General features: G+C 36.0%; 3 protein-coding genes across 3 annotated transcripts; 1 reads left to right on the top strand and 2 right to left on the bottom strand.

Moving 5' to 3' along the window:
• Positions 1-367: 367 nt before the first annotated feature.
• Positions 368-1,989, top strand: LOC121806992 (transmembrane protein 18-like). Its single transcript, XM_042207181.1, has 4 exons — positions 368-715; positions 1,324-1,429; positions 1,510-1,658; positions 1,744-1,989. The coding sequence occupies exons 1-4, from the start codon at positions 575-577 to the stop codon at positions 1,837-1,839; spliced, it is 492 nt and encodes a 163-aa protein (XP_042063115.1). The 5' UTR covers positions 368-574; the 3' UTR covers positions 1,840-1,989.
• Positions 1,990-2,437: 448 nt separating this feature from the next.
• LOC121810076 (protein-tyrosine-phosphatase PTP1-like) lies at positions 2,438-5,812 on the bottom strand. The gene is made up of 8 exons (XM_042210974.1): positions 5,492-5,812; positions 4,424-4,520; positions 4,241-4,323; positions 4,002-4,136; positions 3,564-3,698; positions 3,173-3,321; positions 2,960-3,101; positions 2,438-2,851 (listed from the first exon to the last, which is right to left on the bottom strand). Exons 1-8 carry the CDS (start codon positions 5,693-5,695, stop codon positions 2,723-2,725), a joined length of 1,074 nt encoding a protein of 357 aa, XP_042066908.1. The 5' UTR covers positions 5,696-5,812; the 3' UTR covers positions 2,438-2,722.
• Positions 5,813-7,646: 1,834 nt separating this feature from the next.
• On the bottom strand, positions 7,647-10,622 carry LOC121806527 (protein DETOXIFICATION 54-like). The gene is made up of 5 exons (XM_042206592.1): positions 10,493-10,622; positions 10,201-10,392; positions 9,912-9,971; positions 8,453-9,316; positions 7,647-8,385 (listed from the first exon to the last, which is right to left on the bottom strand). The coding sequence occupies exons 1-5, from the start codon at positions 10,532-10,534 to the stop codon at positions 7,840-7,842; spliced, it is 1,704 nt and encodes a 567-aa protein (XP_042062526.1). The 5' UTR covers positions 10,535-10,622; the 3' UTR covers positions 7,647-7,839.
• Between the last annotated feature and the right edge of the window lie 7,145 nt (positions 10,623-17,767).

The following is a 17,767-nucleotide window of genomic DNA, read 5'->3' as shown; positions in this document are numbered from 1 at the left end:
AAGAGGTTTGTATTTAACCTCGCGGTTACCTACGGGTTGATCTCCATTATGTGCACTCAGAAATACTAAGTACTTAATTAAACCTTAAGCATTTCACACTATTCAAAATTATTAATTTTTCTAATTGTTTTGTTGTATATCAAAATTAAAATTCATGAATAAAAAAATAAATAGTTTCATTAAACAATATACTATATATAATTTAAAATTTTAGAAAATAAAATTTTAATAAATAAAATTGAAAATAATGAAAATACATAATTAAAAAAATACTATACAATTAGAAATACATAAATAAAGTTAATATTCGAAAATTTTAATAAAAAGAGCTGCCATATGTCACGACCATTGACCACTATCTACGGTTCAAAATTTCAAATTCCCAAATCTGGAGCCCTAATTGTGAAACGAACCTTTTCACATCGGAACGACATCATTTTCTGCGATCTAGAACTTTCAACGATCTACCGAAAATGACCCATCACTCAACTTAGTTGAAGTTGAAGTGAAAACCACATCCAGAATCCAATTTCAGTAATTTGGTGGTGAAATTTAAGGGGGGAAAATATTTGCGATGGAGGATCTGCAATCTGCTGTTAATGCTCACTTTGATCAAATGGCAGATCTGGTGGAGAAGTTCTCGGCGGATTTCCGTTCTGGGCTCAAACCCGCTTACGAAAATTTGATGGGTTTCTTCCACGCCATTGATTGGAAGGTACTTTTTCATGCTCTCGTACGTGTTAATCCGAGCTTCTTATATGTCATTTGTAGTTGCTTTTGATTGAATTGTGGTGTAATTTGAAGTGATCGAGATTTGATGTTAGGGTTGTATGTAGAGATCTCCCCCCATTTTCCTAGTTTTTGCTTTTTTAGGTTCTGATTAAGTGTTTCTGTTTCTTGGATTTTGAATCGCTTTATCCGGAAATGCGTGATCTTGCACGAATGGGAATTTATGCAAACTGTTACTCTAATGAGTGAGTGAGGTCAAAGTAACCAAATGCCCAATTGTAGTTTGAACTCTGAAGGAGTAATCAGTTATTCGAATTACAGTAGTGTGACTCATAACAAGCGTTTCTCTCTTTCCGATTTGAAAATATTGAACAGGTTCTCTTTAGACTGTTGATGCTTAACATTTCAAGATCCTCTCTGTGGTTTTCTGCTCATGGTGTTCTGACCCATAAACTAGTGTCGGCTTGCTTTTGTTAATACCTGAATTTAAGTCATTGGTCGCCAATTAAAGTTTGTGTTCTTGTCATGTTTAGATGTATACCTCATGTAGGACTTGCTCGTCTCTGATTTTTGAGTTCCCTTTCTTGTCTGCAGGAACGTTGGTTGATATGTCTTCTTTCCTTCCACGCGATCTTGCTACTACTAGTTTTTGTATCACGGAGAAACATCAACTTTCAGATGTTTTTGTTCCTTGCTGCATGTAAGGTTCCTTCAATCCTATCCATATAGCTTTTCTAACAATGCCTTATTTCTTTAAATTCCAAATTTTACTTTGTACAGTAGGAGGAGTGTATCTTGCCGAGAGGCTTAATCGTATCCTCGCGAGCAACTGGAAAAGCTTTGCAGGCCAGAACTACTTAGACGCTAATGGAGTCTTCCTCTCCGTGCTCTGGTCCGGGCCATTGTTGGTGATCGCGATCATAATCTTGGTATGCTGTTGCTTACCATCTTTCCATCCTTTTTGTGATGGATTTTCACGACTTGATTCCACATTTGTGTTCCTTCCTCGTGCAGGTGAACACGCTGTTCTCGTTGTGTTATCTGGTTGTGAGATGGAAAAGGGCCGAGCTCAAACATCGGGCAAGAGCAGCTCGTAGTAAGGAGGAATAAGCAGACATTGTTATGTATTGTAATCTCCATTTTGAAGTCCAAATTTTGGTTTTGATAACATTTTGGTGTTCTCCTGCTGAAAATTTTAGTTTGTAATGGTATAGTGAATTGCTTCTTTAATTAGTAATGCATTTCTTCACCGAACAAAAATCTGTTGTATCTCTAATGCTGTTTTTAACGAAGAAAACAGAGCACCCAGCACATTTAAAAAATTTGGTTTGTCTTCCACATTTATTTATTTATTTTTTTGTGATTTGGCTTAAAATTGGCACGTACGCATATTAATGTGACGACTTTCATGCAATCATTTTGAACCTAAGAAATTTAAAAAATAAAAAATACAGATTTGGTCAGATGGGATAATTGAGAATTTTAAAGAGAAATAACCTATTCTTCTTCGTGATTTTATAGGATATTAATATTATCTTTTCTAATGTCGCTTTGCACAAATTGCACTAGATTGCAACATCATCATCGTTCATTGCATCTATGGATGACACTGCAATGTATAGATTTTGAAGTTGAGATGTAGACATTTATCCGACATTACAGTCGACGCAATCATTTACATCTGCGGATAGTCATAACACGTGCTACATAAAGCCTCAAAACCAGTGGTTCTTGAACTTCAAGCACAAAAATATTTGAAAATGACAAATGAAATACGGTTTTGTTTCAACATCAAACAGGTAGTGTGGTTTTTATACACCAAAATATTACATAAATAAAGTGAATTCTGCTACTGTTAGAGGCTGTCCTACAGAGAATGGTGAAAGAGCAGAAGGTTTTCCAATTTCTGAATCAAGATGCTTGTCGTCAGAATAAGGTCCTCGTTAGAGCAAGAGACGGATGGAGATTTAACAGGAATATGAATTCGACAGTTTCAGCAGCAAATCAGGATGACTTTCCTCATGAAACAGTGAATATCATTATAAACTGCCTTGAGAGTTCCCAACTGATAAGAAGTCTTAAGTTCATCAATGATCACGTCATGGCAGAAGAGATACTGCTCCTGCAAATTAAGTAACACACAATCGAAATATGTTAAACCTAGCAGATCCAACTGAACTGGTGTAATTCGATTTATGAGTTGGATGTATTCAAAAGTTGGTGAAGTTACCAGAGTTTGCACCATTCCAATTCGCTGAGACCTAAAAGTGGTTACAGTAGTAAGAAGGTCCAAAGCACTCATGTCTCCAGCTAAAACTCTTTGAATTGTATTATGAATGAGGCAGTATGTACCAGTTCTACCAATGCCTGCACTGCAAGATGACAAGTGTCAGGCATTGAAGAGTACATTAAATAATAGGATCAATGATTATCAAAGATAAACCTGCAATGAACAACAATGGGCCCTAGACTGGGTGGCACACTAGATACTTTTCTGAAGATTTCACGAACAGCAAGAGTGTCATTAGGAACTCCGTGATCAGGCCATTCAGGGTACTGTACATGCAGAACTGACAATGGTGGCTCCTCTGACTGCATAAGTAAGATGGTGGATGGTTATTCTTTTTGTAATCAAATTTAGTCCAATATAAGTTCATAATTGAAAAGGAATTGAGCATAAGCAGTTATCGAAACTTGATCTGCAAATCAAAGTTATCTGATGCATCTAGACTCTTTTAGACAATATATATTCTTATCTGGTTGGCATTATAACTAGCATAGCAGCAGTGTTTTAACATTTGACATTCATGGGACTTCTAGATAAACAACCTCACCTCTTTGTATTTTACTTCTAAGGACCGACATATTAATGAAGTATCGGATGTTTCCATCTTCTTGGTGGCAATGCATATGTTACCAAACTCTCTAGGTCCATTCTCAGCTTGGAAATAATCAACACACTTCAGTGTCTGAATTAGAGCAATGAAACAAAGATTAGTTTTAAGAAGAGAATAAAATATAGAATAAAGGGACCAAAAGCATTAATTGTTATTCATGTCGAGACAAGGAGCTGGTAGTAAAGATACTAAGTTGATCAAGATGAAATAATATTTGCAAAGGAAAAAGCTTCAAAATACAAGTATTATACCATACAAATGATTTCACATACGAGCGGAAAAAAGTCTTATTTTGCAAATCTTGCTTCAAGAGGTAACTGGTAACTGAGTCAAAATATAAATGGACTGCTAAATCACAAGAACCTGAGTGCTTACACGGTAATTGTCAACCAACCGGGTTAACATAATTATGACTGGGCATTGATACTGGATTATCATTTCCCAGAAATCCTCAGAAGTGTGTGAAAGTGGACCTTGAGTCGCAATAAACCGAGAAACACTTTCAGAAGTCTGCAATCACAAGAATCAAGTTATATGAACAATATACGAAGCCAAATGGAATTACACAACTTTAAATTAGCGTGTTAAATTCAAGTAGGATGAAAAATTCCCACCGTAATAAAACTAGCATTGACGTAACCCCTAGCTGAAGGTCTGTAATCTGCGCATTGCTTCAAGATAACCCTGTTATCATCAACTGCAGCAATGAATTTTAAAACCAATATTTTTTTAATATGCATTTCAGTATGTCAGAGGCCAAAAAAGTAAAATATGTAATCTACTGTTCATCAACGTACATGGCAAGACATCAGTATAACGATTCTTTGAGATATTAGCACTGTCAAGAGCCACAGTACATCTGCTCCTCATATCTGAGGCCGTCATCCTATTATCCTGCAACAAATTGGAGTTTTAGTTGAACGAATCAAAATTTTCTTGGATACATCATACAATACAGAATTCATACCAAAAAGATAAGGTGGATAAGCTAATCAAAAACGGAAAGAAAAATATGTCAAACGAAAGGAAGATAGCTAACATCAACAGTGACAGTGACAGTGACAGTGACAGTGACAGTGACAAGGAAGCTGTAAGAGCTCCAAAGCTACTAGTCAACCCTGTTAGCTCTGTTCTCTGGGCAATAAAGGCGGAAATAAAGACACCTAGCTCCACAATTTTACATTCCTACATGTATGGTCATCATTATTTGGACTGGATTAATGAAGTTTCAAATAGAACTAAAGAGCATGCATTAAAAACATTATAACAACAGCCCCAGTTTCACTCTTCCTGACAGCTGATTAATAGTATGTGTCACAAAGAGAATTCTAAGTCCTAATATTATCTCAATCACAAGTTGATCAGCCAATCAAGTATCTAGATGTAGCCATCAAATGACTGCCTCGCATTTAATGTAACTCAATAAAACATTTGAATCTTGCTCGACCACATAAAACCTAAGCTACTCTTATCAATCCAGATATCGAATAATTTCATGGAACCGTATTTCAAATGAAGCAAGCCCCCCTCTACAGATCACCGAGACAAAAATACAAGTATTGAAAATCTAGATAGCAGCCTACAACATATATCAGAAACTTATTCTCTACAAACTCCTAGCATTCTTCCTTCGTTTGTGAGCAACTGTAAACTACTATCTTCTAAACGCAATCAGCCATTTAAATTAACAGAGTTCCTAAGCTGAAAACAGCCGCACCAATAAACAAAGGAAACAACAAACATCTACACGATCACCCAATGCATAGCAACAAGATAATTCCATGGACAGCTGATTAAATCACCAATCAGATAAATAGTTATATAAAAAAATAAATAATTTACAGATGTTCCGGTGACGATCATACCTGCAAGATCATGAACTCTTGGCGGATCGTCTGCGGAGATTTTGTTTTGAAGTGCTGGAGAGCTTCGGAGCAGTAGCGCAGCTGATCGCCGGAGAGGCGCGGCCTCGGCATCGCCGAATCGATGGATTTTGCCGGCGTGGGGGAAGCTGGAATCGCTGCGACGGCTCCGGCGTCGGAGGGGGATTTTGTGGAGTTGCTCGCCATCGCCGACCTCCGGTCGCGGCGGCGATTTGCGACGACGTTCCCCGTGATTTCTAAGCGTTAGGGTTTCTCTCTTCCCTGTTTCCCCCTTTCGTTTGATTGAAAGGACGGTTCATGCAAAGAAATGTTTTTTGCCAATATTAATTGTAATCTTTGATTTTAGATTAAATTGATTTTAAATTATTTTTTTCAAAATTCGGAATTTCACTATAATTTTTATACTCCCTCCATCTCACATTAGGAGTCCCACTTGCATTTCGTTTTGCAAAAATTATACTATAATAAATAGTCGTTTTACAAAAATGATAATAAATAGTTAAAAATGAGAAATGGTAAAATAAGATAGAAAATAATGAGAATAACTATACATAAACAAATTTAGTGAGTCGAGTGGGATAGCTACACGTGCTTTCACGGTTGCCATAATCGTGAATTGATTCACTTTTGCATGCTCAATATAGAATGATCTTAAAGTGCTAGTGGTGGGACATATTGAAGTCTTCGCTTGTTGGTTGTTGTATCGTGTTTTTCTTCTTGATATAGCATGTTTCTTTGCGATCGTTCTCTTATTGTTTTTTGATTTGTGCGTTCGATGTCACGTTGTATGGTGCAAGTAAACTTGTTGGTCGTCGTACGTCACTACGTGGCTTTTGGATATCTTTAAACAATTAGTCTGTGTTTGTTTTTGTGCTTCGGTTATGTACATGATGCTCGTTACCAGGGGCGTAGCCACATGGGCCTTTGGTGGGGCATTTGCCCCTCAAAAATTTATATATATACTAATATTTCTTCAAATTTGTATATTTGTTTGAATTCCTTCTTAAATGCCCCCTCTCAATTATTTAATTATTTGCTTATACATAATTTTGCCCATCTTAATTTTAATTCTTGCCTTCGCCCCTGCTCGTTACGTTCATTGGTTTCAAGCGTTGCATGACGGGAAAATATATTTTTTTGTTAAAATATGTTAAAACATATTTTTATTATAAATTCGTATATATGAAAAAGTTGATGGAATCCAAAATTGTGTATGGAATAATAATAATTGATCGATAAGAGTGGGCGAACATGTTCAGGACCTTCAGGTGATTGTAAGAAGTGACATCTGAGAATGATAGCACTATAGGAGTACTTGGTAAAATACATCCCCATCCACAAATATTCATTACATTTAATTTCAATAAACTTCTCTATTTTATGTGGCGTTGTCTTATTTTATGAACATGCAGTAACGTTTGTGGAAATTTGAAACTTTGTCTTTCTTCAAACAGTGTTGTCATTAATGACTATGAAATAATTACACGTCGACCACTGCGGTGCAGAAATTATAACAATTGTTGAAAATTTTGATTTTTTTGTCATTTGTTGAATAAATATTAAAGTGATGACTATATTAATGGACATATATAATAAAACAATACAACATGCACTTTTGTTATTTTAATCCTATTATGTTCATGTTAAAAGTTATAGCAACGTGTTAGAATTGAGGTGGAATGTGCAAGAATTGAGAGAGGAAGAACGAATGCGAAAACAAGAGGAAATTTTATTGCGTCGAATTGAGCTGATTTACAATCGATCGAGAGTGAGAAAAACTGAACTCAACAAACTAAACAAACTCCTATTTAAACCTAATTTGGATCAACGACTATTTCTGATCCAACGGCTCAGATTAAATCTTCACAATGAAACGCAATCTGACGGCTGCTGAAGTTCCGAAGCTTAAGTGAGCTTCTTCCTTCATCTTCTGCTTCACGGCTGAGCTATTATATTACACGACGCCAACACTGGAATTCGAACAAACAAAAACATTGAAAAATAAAGAATAAAAGATAGATAAATGAAACACATGGATCAAGAAGAATTAAGAAATGTACGTATTTGCATATGGATGATCAAGCAAAATTAATTAATAATATTGTCTTTGTTTTAAATTAAAATAAAAAAGTATGGGTCACCATGAAATTCTCAACCTTATTTAAAGTGCTTCATTTTCACAAAATCCCATACCTCGATCAAGAATACCAAAACTTTCAAAGAAGAATGTGATTTACACTTTTCCCCACATGGAGCACTACTAGAAAAAAAAAAAGCCAAAAAACAAACCCAACTTGCCACATGGAATATATCTTATAATTTCATAACGATTACAAAATAGCACCCTTCTCATCCAAAAACCCTATTTTCTCTTCCTCGCTACTACACTTATTGACCATCTCCAAGCTACTACTCCGCTCGGAGGCCTTAACTGCTTCGACCCCCCAGTCCGTGCGGCACAACACGACATAAAGAACCGAAGCAGCACAGGCCGCCTGAGCGGAGAGCAGGCCTAGCCAGAGGCCCGGGAACCCTATCCCGAGCCAGAAGGCCAGGCCAACAGCTACGGGGGTGCCCACGAAGTAAAACGAGCCGAGATTAATGTGGGCACCCACCACCGGCCTCGCGATGCCGCGCAGGACGCCGCAGCCCGTCGTCTGCGGGCAGTTGCCGAGCTCACAGAGCCCTATGATGGGCAAGACCGACGCAACGAGAAGCTTTAGGTCATCATCTTTTGTGAAAAGGCAACCCCATTTGTCCCTAAATATCACTGTCAAAACCACATTGATTAGCCCTATTGCAAATGCACAAGCTAATGCCACCATTGCTGCTAATTTGGCCTTGCTAGGGTTCCCTGCTCCCAACTCATTTCCCACCTGAAATCACCACCAAAAAATTAAATTTCTTCGAATCGTGGATAGGCAAATAGATCGACTAACGTACCCGAGCTGAGACGCACCCGGCCAGCGCCATGGGGACCGTGTACATGAGGCTCGTCGTTTGAATCATGATCCCGGTGGCCGCCACGGTGAGCCTCGGGTTAGGCAAGTACCCGGCCAAGACAGTCACAATCTCGTACCACCACCACTCCAAGCATATCCCAATACAACTCGGGACAGCGAGCCTAAGCAGCGCGCCAACGCCACCGTCCCCGTCTCCAACCACCTTCCACCTCCACCGCCCGTAGACGCACACATACCCCATCATCAGCACCATCATGTGGAGATTCGTGAGCACGGAGGCCATGGCCACCCCGGGCACCCCCATCCCCATCACGACAACGAGGACATAATTCAACGGGACGTGGAACGCCACAGCCAGCAACGTGCACCACATCTGAGGCTTCGTCACACCCTGCGACCGCAGATACACCCTCAGGGGCTGGAGCAGAGTGTTTGTTAACAAATCGGGAAGCGAATATAAGCAATAGGCCGCGGCCATACGCGTGATGTCCCGGTCCTGGCCCATGAACAACATGATCGATTCGAGATTGAACCAGAGGATGCTGATGGGGATGATGGCCAAGAACAGGATGGAGATCATGCGGTGGAGGGAGATGGAGAGGAGGTCCCAGTTCTTGGAGCCGTAGGCCTGGCTGCAGACGGGCTCGAGGCCGGAGGCCAGGCCTACGAGAACAGAGTAGCCGGTGATGTTCGTGAAGCCGATGCTCAGAGCGCCACCGGCTAGCTCTAGACTGCCTAATCGGCCCAAGAACAGGACAGAGACAACTGCTCTCACATAGACTAAACAGTTCATTGCAGTTATTGGAAGTGCCATTCCCCATAACTCCTTCAACTCTTCAACCACCTTTTTTGCAACACAAAAAACAATAACATTTCAATGAAAATAAAATTTCCAAAACAATACACAAATACTAAAACAACATTCCTCATAAAACCACCTTTTGCTACTAAAACAGCAACATTCAAGTACTATCTAAAATTTCACAAAAATTGCTAACAAAATGCTATCAACCTCATAATATCTTAAATTGCCAAAAAAATACACAAATACTGAAACAACATTCCTCATAAAACCACCTTTTGCAAAAAAACAGCAACATTTCAACAAATTTGTCACAAAAATACACATATACCATCTAAAATTTCACAAAAATTGCTAACAAAATACTATCAACCACATAATATCTAAAACTGCCAACAATAATACACAAATACTGAAACAACATTCCTCATAAAACCAACTCTTGCTACACAAACAACAGCATTTCAAAAAAAATTCCATTAAAATACCATAAAAATTGCCAAAAAAATACAGAAATACTAAAACAACAGTCCTCATAAAACCACCTTTTGCCACTATCAACAACATTTTCACAAAAAATCCCCCAAAAAAACACACAAATACTAAATCACAAACTGCATAATACTATCTGTGTCACCTGTGAGGAGGTAGTGAGTTTGTGGGAGTTTGTATTTTCCACACCCATTCTTGAGAAACACTACAAAAAATAATCAAGGTGAACGCTTGATCATGATTGAGAGAAATGATAGTACTATGATTTAGTGATGGGATACAAAAAAAGATGAAAATTTTCAGACATTCTTGCAAAGAATCAAGATTTAGTGATGGATGAAAAAGAAAGATGAGATTTTTCCATAAAAATCATATTTTGATTTGGGGGTTTTGCATAACTCCACACACACACATGTATGTATGGTTGGGCTTACCAGTTTAATCATGGCGGCGAGTGTGACATGGGATTTTTTGAAAAGCTCTGCAGCTACTGAGGCACAGGGGAAATATTTGTAGACAGAGAAAGCGATGGTGGGAAAGGGGAGAGTGATGGATGCATGTGTGTGAGAGAGAAGAAGAGAGAGAAGCAGAGAGACAGAGATTATGGCTTTGTTCAGTATTTGCCGCTGTTATTTGCAGTTGCCATAAATACCATAAAAAAAGTGGTGAGAATCAATGAAAAGCATTGCGATTACAGAGATTATCACCACAAATGTTACTCATCACCTCATTTTCTTGCATCAAGTTGTGATTTTGTAATGAAACCATGCATTTGTTGTAGTTCCTTTTTCGCTTAGCTTCATTGCCCTGTTGCAACTTGCAAGAAGCATCACATCCGTATAGTACATTAATTAGGAATAAAAATATTTTTCCTACTCAAAAATTTCATTATAATAAGATTGATCACCATATGTAAGTATCATTTTGTTTATATGGAGCAAGTATTTGGTTTGATTCTAATTTGTAAAAATCATGCCATTAATTTTACAAATTGCATAAAATCAATGTTTAATCCGTCGATTTTATCTATAACTTCAACCCCCCCACACTAATCAAGCTTTAGTTTTTATGTTGTTTGTAAAATAACGACAGAAATAGTAGTAAAATTTAAGGTATTAGATATGATTAACAATACTCCTAATTAATTTGTTGATTTTATCTATAACTTAAAAAAAATGAATAAAAGAACAAATAAAGATTGACTCGTAAACTTAGCAATGTTAGTAATTATGTTAGTAATAATAAATTGTATGAAAAATAAATAATATTAATACGAACTAAACGAGATTGTTGCCCACTGAAGATATTTACCCTAACATATGAGATATTTATATATACTAATTTATCTTGGTAAAGTTTGTAAAGACGACCACAATACCTGTATATTTATGAAGGGACAACTTGGTGGTTCAACCGAATCAAAGTTTCACTTCGCACACATTTTAATATTTTTTTATTGTTTTTCAGAGGTTAATATTTTTATTGTTAAAATGTGTGACTTGATTGGTAGGAAAAATGAAATTTCAATACATATAAAATGTAGGCAGCATTCACACAAAGTGCTCAAACGAGATAATCGTTTGTTTGTGGTAAATTGTTTGAGACCATGTCTCGCCGGCGTCTCGCATCCCGTCCCGGAGAGACGGGACCCCGGCGCGACGCGTTGCAGCTCGCCGTCCCGTCCCGCGCTGTCCCGCGTCGCGTCCCGTCGAGCCAAGAGACGGGCTGTCTCGCCACGCGCCTAGGCGACGTGGCGCGACCCGGCGTCGTGCGTGACGCCCACTCGCCGGCCCGCGAGTGGGCGTCGTCACATGCTGACGCAATAAATATTTTTTTTAAAAAAATTAAAATAAAAATAAAAATAAAATAAAAAAATTATGTTGTGTGTTTTTTTAAATTATGTTGTGTGTTTTTTTTATGTTGTGTGTTTTTTTATGTTGTGTGTTTTTTTAATAAAGTGTGTTTGTTTTAATTGAATTGGGTTGGGAAATAAAAAAATAAAAAATGAAATTGAATGAATAGTAATTAAGGGACGGAGCGTTGCAGGTTCCGTCCCCTAGTTAAGGGATGGAGGAAAAAAGGACAGTGGGACCCTCAAATAGTGGTCAAATAGTAGTTAAGGAACGGTTTAAAGGACGGTATAGAGAAAACGTAGTGGATGGCCTGATTATCCATACTTAGATAAATCGTGCGGAAAATGGTAATTCTAATATACGAAAAGCTGTGCTCACAAATAATGAACAATTTATTGATATTTAATAATGTAACATATTTAAACGAGATCAAATCCAAAAGTGTGCCTTCTTATCATTTAAAGAAGATCTCACGAGAATTATACTTTCTTTTATTTGTTAAAGCAAGATATTCATAGCATAATTAAAGACCCTTTTTGAGGAATTATTTATGCTTAAAATAGAACTAAAGCTGAAGAATTCGTCAAATCCTAATCACTTTCTCCACAATAAATACCCACATTAATTCTAATCATATCCTTTTCCCCTTCAATTCCGTTAGTCTTTATATATATATATATATATATATATATATATATATATATATAGAGGATAGTGATCAAGATATAACTAATCTTAAGTGTATAACTAGAGAACAAATCTCAGCCACACATCTTAATGGAACAAATATTATTTATTTTAATAATACAAAATAGGCCAAGGGTATTTTTGGAAGGTACATTATCAAATTTAAATCAGCGATCAAATTACGTGATTTGATCCCAACGGAGAGGAGTGGGGATTCCGGCGGTCAGCTCTGCCCCAGCGGTCACAGATTAGAGAGCGGAGGTGGTGGAGCGAGACGGCGTTAGCGGAGTGGACGTAGCTATCGCAATTGAGGCACAGGGCGGCGCCGTCGGACTTGCAGTAAACCATCGCCATGAGTCGTGGCTGAAGGAGAGTATTTCAAATCTGGAGAAGGCGTTGGCTGAGGAGAGGGCTGCTAGCATGGAGGCGCAACTGAAGTCGCTGGCAGATATGGCAAAGGCAGAGCATGAGTTGAACGAATTGAGGGAGCGACTGAGCCAAGCTTCTCATCGCAGCTGGGAGCTTCAAGAACAGATCAATCGCAAGCCTAATTGTGTTATATTGTAATGTGATCTTCGTTCAATCAACACTGGAGGCTGGACCTTAAATGAATTGAATTATTGCTGTTCAATTCAATGTAACATGTAAAATCGAGAAACATTGAAAGATTGGTTGTTGAGAATATATCAGTAGTTGGGTACTTGGGTTTATTGACATATTAGGTTAAACACAACATTTTGATGATAGTAATTGATAAGTATAAACCTTTCCAATGTGTTTTTGGATTATTTTGTTTTCTAGGATCAGAAATATAAATCCAATTATGGATTTTTGCTCTGCCACATGAATGAGTATAAAAATTTTTACTTCACTCTTGTTTACAAAACACATCACTCTTATTGTGATTTTATTAACAAAACACATCACTCTTATTCTGATTTTACTTCACACTTGTTAACAAAACACATCACTCTTATTCTGATTTTACTTCACTCTTGTTTACAAAACACATCACTCTTATTCTGATTTTACTTCACTCTTGTTAACAAAACACATCACTCTTATTCTGATTTTACTTCACTCTTGTTTACCAAACACATCACTCTTAGCATGATTTTACTTCACTTTTGTTTACAAAACACATCACTATTCGAATGATTTTACTTCACTCTTGTTTACAAAACACATCACTCTTATTGTGATTTACTTCACTCTTGTTAACAAAATGCATCACTCTTATTCTGATTTTACTTCACTCTTGTTAACAAAACACATCACTCTTATTCTGATTTTACTTCACTCTTGTTTACAAAACACATCACTCTTATTCTGATTTTACTTCACTCTTGTTAACAAAACACATCACTCTTATTCTGATTTTACTTCACTCTTGTTTACAAAACACATCACTCTTAGCATGATTTTACTTCACTTTTGTTTACAAAACACATCACTATTCGAATGATTTCACTTCACTCTTGTTTACAAAACACATCACTCTTATTGTGATTTTACTTCACTCTTGTTAACAAAACACATCACTCTTATTCTGATTTTACTTCACTTTTGTTAACAAAACACATCACTCTTATTCTGATTTTACTTCACTTTTGTTTACAAAACACATCACTCTTATTGTGATTTTATTTCACTCTTGTTTACAAAACACATCACTCTTATTGTGATTTTACTTCACTCTTGTTTACAAAAGTGATTGTTGGAATGAATTTGATATTCCTTCTTCTTCTTGGCAGATTTTCGCTTCTTCGCACCTGGTGTTTTTTTTATGTTTTTCATGTTTTTTTATGAATAGCTAAAGTGACTTCAATTACAATATGGTTAAGCGTATCAACAATACTATTACGATATTAATTAAAAACTAATTTCTACACAGCTTTCGCAGAAACCAAAATCAAATGGATCAGCTGAAGCCAAGTCCGCTCAATTCAAGGCCGCTGACGCCGATCAGCTTCATCGAGCGAGCCGCCACCGTCTACGCCGACTGCACCTCCATCGTCTACGGCTCCACCACCTACAGCTCGAACCGCCACTCAATCGCGGCGGATCTCGACGGAACGCTCCTGATCTCCCGCTCCTCCTTCCCTTACTTCATGCTCATGGCGATCGAGGTCAGCAGCCTCCTCCGCAGCCTCATCCTCCTACTCGCCTTCCCTCTCATCGCCGTTTCTCAATGAATTTCTCAATGAATTCAATTTTGCACCTAACATGATTTTGGATTTAATTCGATCTGCAATGACAATAATACCCCTGACTTGTTATTATGGAGTAAATTTGTGATTGAGGGAGCTAATATCTCATTAAATTCAAAAATTAATATTAGCCCTTGATTTTTTTGATCTTGTGGCTATTATTTGTTCTCTAGTTATATGGTTAAGAGGTGTTTGCCATAGATCATGACCCTATATATATATATTAAGATTAAAGGTTAGACATAATTAATTTTTATGAATGTTGATCGATTAGATAGACAAATACTGATGTTTAGTCACCTAAATTTAGGTGTGTCTCATGAGTCTTATCCTTTTTCCTGTAACAAAGGGCAGACTCTAACCCTATTGTTGATTTTATTGAAAATTTCTTAGAAATGAATACCAATTGTTAGAGATTAGGGGGTTAATGAAAAGAAGAAAAATGCTGCTAAAATTGGTTGGGAAAGGAAGAAAAATGTAAAGATGAGGAATTTATTGGAGGTATTAATTTTAAAATAAACTACATATATTATTAGTATTTCTGTGATATTATTTTTATGTATATATCTATTTAACAATACAAAGTCTCAAATCACATTTTGTTATCACTTTTATTTTCTGCAACTGCACTGCTCTTAACAAATTAATTTCAAATAATCTTTGGTCAATTTGATCTCGAAAATTTTTGAGCGATCGTACCCAAACAATCATACGCACACTTTCAATTAAACTTTTGCTTCGTCATGTCTTGTTAACTTTAGAGTGTGACAATAATATTTTAATCTAATTGAAAATTGTTATGGCTAAGTTTGGAATGGAACATATGCTAAAATATTAAGTACAAGCATCTTATTAGGCGCAACTAAGTATTTAGAAATCAATAAAACTAACTTTATTTCGGTTAAAGGTCGAAAGATTGATTATAAAATAATAATTAGTTGGTGCATGAAAGAAAGTGAATGACTAAAGCATACCTTTTAAGTTTGGCATCTTAAGCTAATTTGTTAATCAACTTCCCCAAAATGTATCGGTTCCAATTGCTAACTTTTAATGAAAATCATTGACATTTATTAATATAGGACAATTTCTCTAATTAATTCCCAAATGGCTAAAGATAGTGTTAGTTATGTGGTGTGGTTTGTTTAGATTTAATTATTTCGAACAAGATGATAGACTGATGGTTTTATCAACACCTTTAAATCGGATTTTTAAGCAATCGTAGACAAATTAAATACCAACAAATTAAAGAGAAAATTGTTCAACAATGTTGATCTATGAAAGAAGACGCTACAAACGGATGTGATTTGTCGTTTTGTAAGTTAGAAAAAAAAATTATCAATTAAAACTCTTTGATTAATGGTAGAATTAATAGTATGTAATTTTGTTTCCAACAAAGAAGCATAGCTAAAGGCATGAAGAAACCCTAATTTTATTAGGAAAGAAAAATCTAAAATTAAAAGTAAACAAAACATATTATGTTGTGATAGATAATTAACATGTTACAGACTGGTATGAGATTAAATCTTGAAACGTCGACTTACTAAGTTGCATCAACCAGACACGAAATAGCTTAGTAATAATGTTTAAATTCAAAACCGATTATGAGATTATAAATCTTTATATTCTGAATTCATTATTAGAATTTCAAAATTGTACGTGCACTCGCAAAATATTGCTAGTAGTGATTTCGTGAACACCATACCATAGTGCTTTCTAAATTTAGGAGTGTTTAGTGAATCCTCCAACAAATAATATATTTTCCAATTATTACCAATACACAACTAGCTGAATCTGTAACCTGAACTATACATAGTTGATCATGTTTTCTAATGTCAGAAGTTGATTAAAGATTCAATTTTGATTATAAGAAGAAGCCTAATAATTTCTGAAATAAGCTTTTTTCACCCAAAAAAATGAAGTGAAGTACGTAGAAAGTAACTCTGCAATAAATTCAATCAAACTCCAAATCCCTAGACCCCAATCAAAATTCATCTGCTTAAATTCTTATACTCAAAGTTGACCTTTGACACTGGTTTCAACCATAATACATCAAATCCTCAGCCAATTTGTTTCCATTTTTTTTAAAAAAAAATATTTATATTATTGTTTCCATTTCATTTCCAAAGCGCTTTTTATTCGTGATTGGTGCATTTGTATTCGGAAAACTGAGCATTGGAGTAAAGAGTGCTTTTATTATTATTATTATTATTATTATTATTATTATTATTATTATTATTATTATTATTATTATTATTATTATTATTATTCGAACTTGTTTTTTATGCTAACTGGGCCGAACCGACGCAGCCGAACTCTGTTTAGGGCCGTCCCACCAGTTAATAAAGCAGATTTGGGTTGTTTGATGGGTTTTAATTGGGCCTGTTTGTAAACCTAAGAGCAAGCCCACTAGAAGTCCCACTCATGCCCAGGAACGGCCCACCAGAAGTCCAGTGTAATTAGCTCAAGTTAATCCCTGTTTGTCTTCAAAAAAATTTGTCACAGCTAAAGAATAAATTTTGTGACTTCCAAATTCATTTAGATTTAAGTCCATACAAATTCATTTAGATTTAAGTCCACGGCGAAAGAATAAGTTTTGTGACTTCCAAATTCATTTAGATTTAAGTCCACCGCGAAAGAATAAATTTTGTGACTTTCAAATTCATTTAGATTTAAGTCCACCGCGAAAGAATAAATTTTGTGACTTCCAAATTCATTTAGATTTAAGTCCACACAAATTCATTTAGATTTAAGTCCACCGCGAAAGAATAAATTTTGTGACTTCCAAATTCATTTAGATTTAAGTCCACACAAATTCATTTAGATTTAAGTCCACCGTGAAAGAATAAATTTTGTGACTTCCAAATTCATTTAGATTTAAGTCCACACAAATTCATTTAGATTTAAGTCCACCGCGAAAGAATAAATTTTGTGACTTCCAAATTCATTTAGATTTAAGTCCACACAAATTCATTTAGATTTAAGTCCACCGCGAAAGAATAAATTTTGTGACTTCCAAATTCATTTAGATTTAAGTCCACACAAATTCATTTAGATTTAAGTCCACCGCGAAAGAATAAATTTTGTGACTTCCAAATTCATTTAGATTTAAGTCCACACAAATTCATTTAGATTTAAGTCCACCGCGAAAGAATAAATTTTGTGACTTCCAAATTCATTTAGATTTAAGTCCACACAAATTCATTTAGATTTAAGTCCACCGCGAAAGAATAAATTTTGTGACTTCCAAATTC

This window comes from Salvia splendens, chromosome 6, assembly GCF_004379255.2.
Source record: "Salvia splendens isolate huo1 chromosome 6, SspV2, whole genome shotgun sequence".
NCBI lineage: Eukaryota > Viridiplantae > Streptophyta > Magnoliopsida > Lamiales > Lamiaceae > Salvia > Salvia splendens.
The sequence above is the reverse complement of the archived record's forward strand: the minus strand, read 5'-3'. Positions and strand labels throughout refer to the sequence as shown.

Coding starts and splice junctions, on each gene's coding strand:
- LOC121806992 (XM_042207181.1), top strand. CDS start 575: ATGGAGGATCTGCAATCTGCTGTTAATGCTCACTTTGATCAAATGGCA. Junction 716..1,323: donor TCCACGCCATTGATTGGAAG/GTACTTTTTCAT, acceptor TCTTGTCTGCAG/GAACGTTGGTTGATATGTCT. Junction 1,430..1,509: donor GTTTTTGTTCCTTGCTGCAT/GTAAGGTTCCTT, acceptor TACTTTGTACAG/TAGGAGGAGTGTATCTTGCC.
- LOC121810076 (XM_042210974.1), bottom strand. CDS start 5,695: ATGGCGAGCAACTCCACAAAATCCCCCTCCGACGCCGGAGCCGTCGCA. Junction 4,324..4,423: donor TTATACTGATGTCTTGCCAT/GTACGTTGATGA, acceptor TCATTGCTGCAG/TTGATGATAACAGGGTTATC. Junction 2,852..2,959: donor TTGGAATGGTGCAAACTCTG/GTAACTTCACCA, acceptor CTTAATTTGCAG/GAGCAGTATCTCTTCTGCCA.
- LOC121806527 (XM_042206592.1), bottom strand. CDS start 10,534: ATGGTTTCATTACAAAATCACAACTTGATGCAAGAAAATGAG. Junction 9,972..10,200: donor TCGCCGCCATGATTAAACTG/GTAAGCCCAACC, acceptor TATTTTTTGTAG/TGTTTCTCAAGAATGGGTGT. Junction 9,317..9,911: donor AACTCACTACCTCCTCACAG/GTGACACAGATA, acceptor GTTGCAAAAAAG/GTGGTTGAAGAGTTGAAGGA.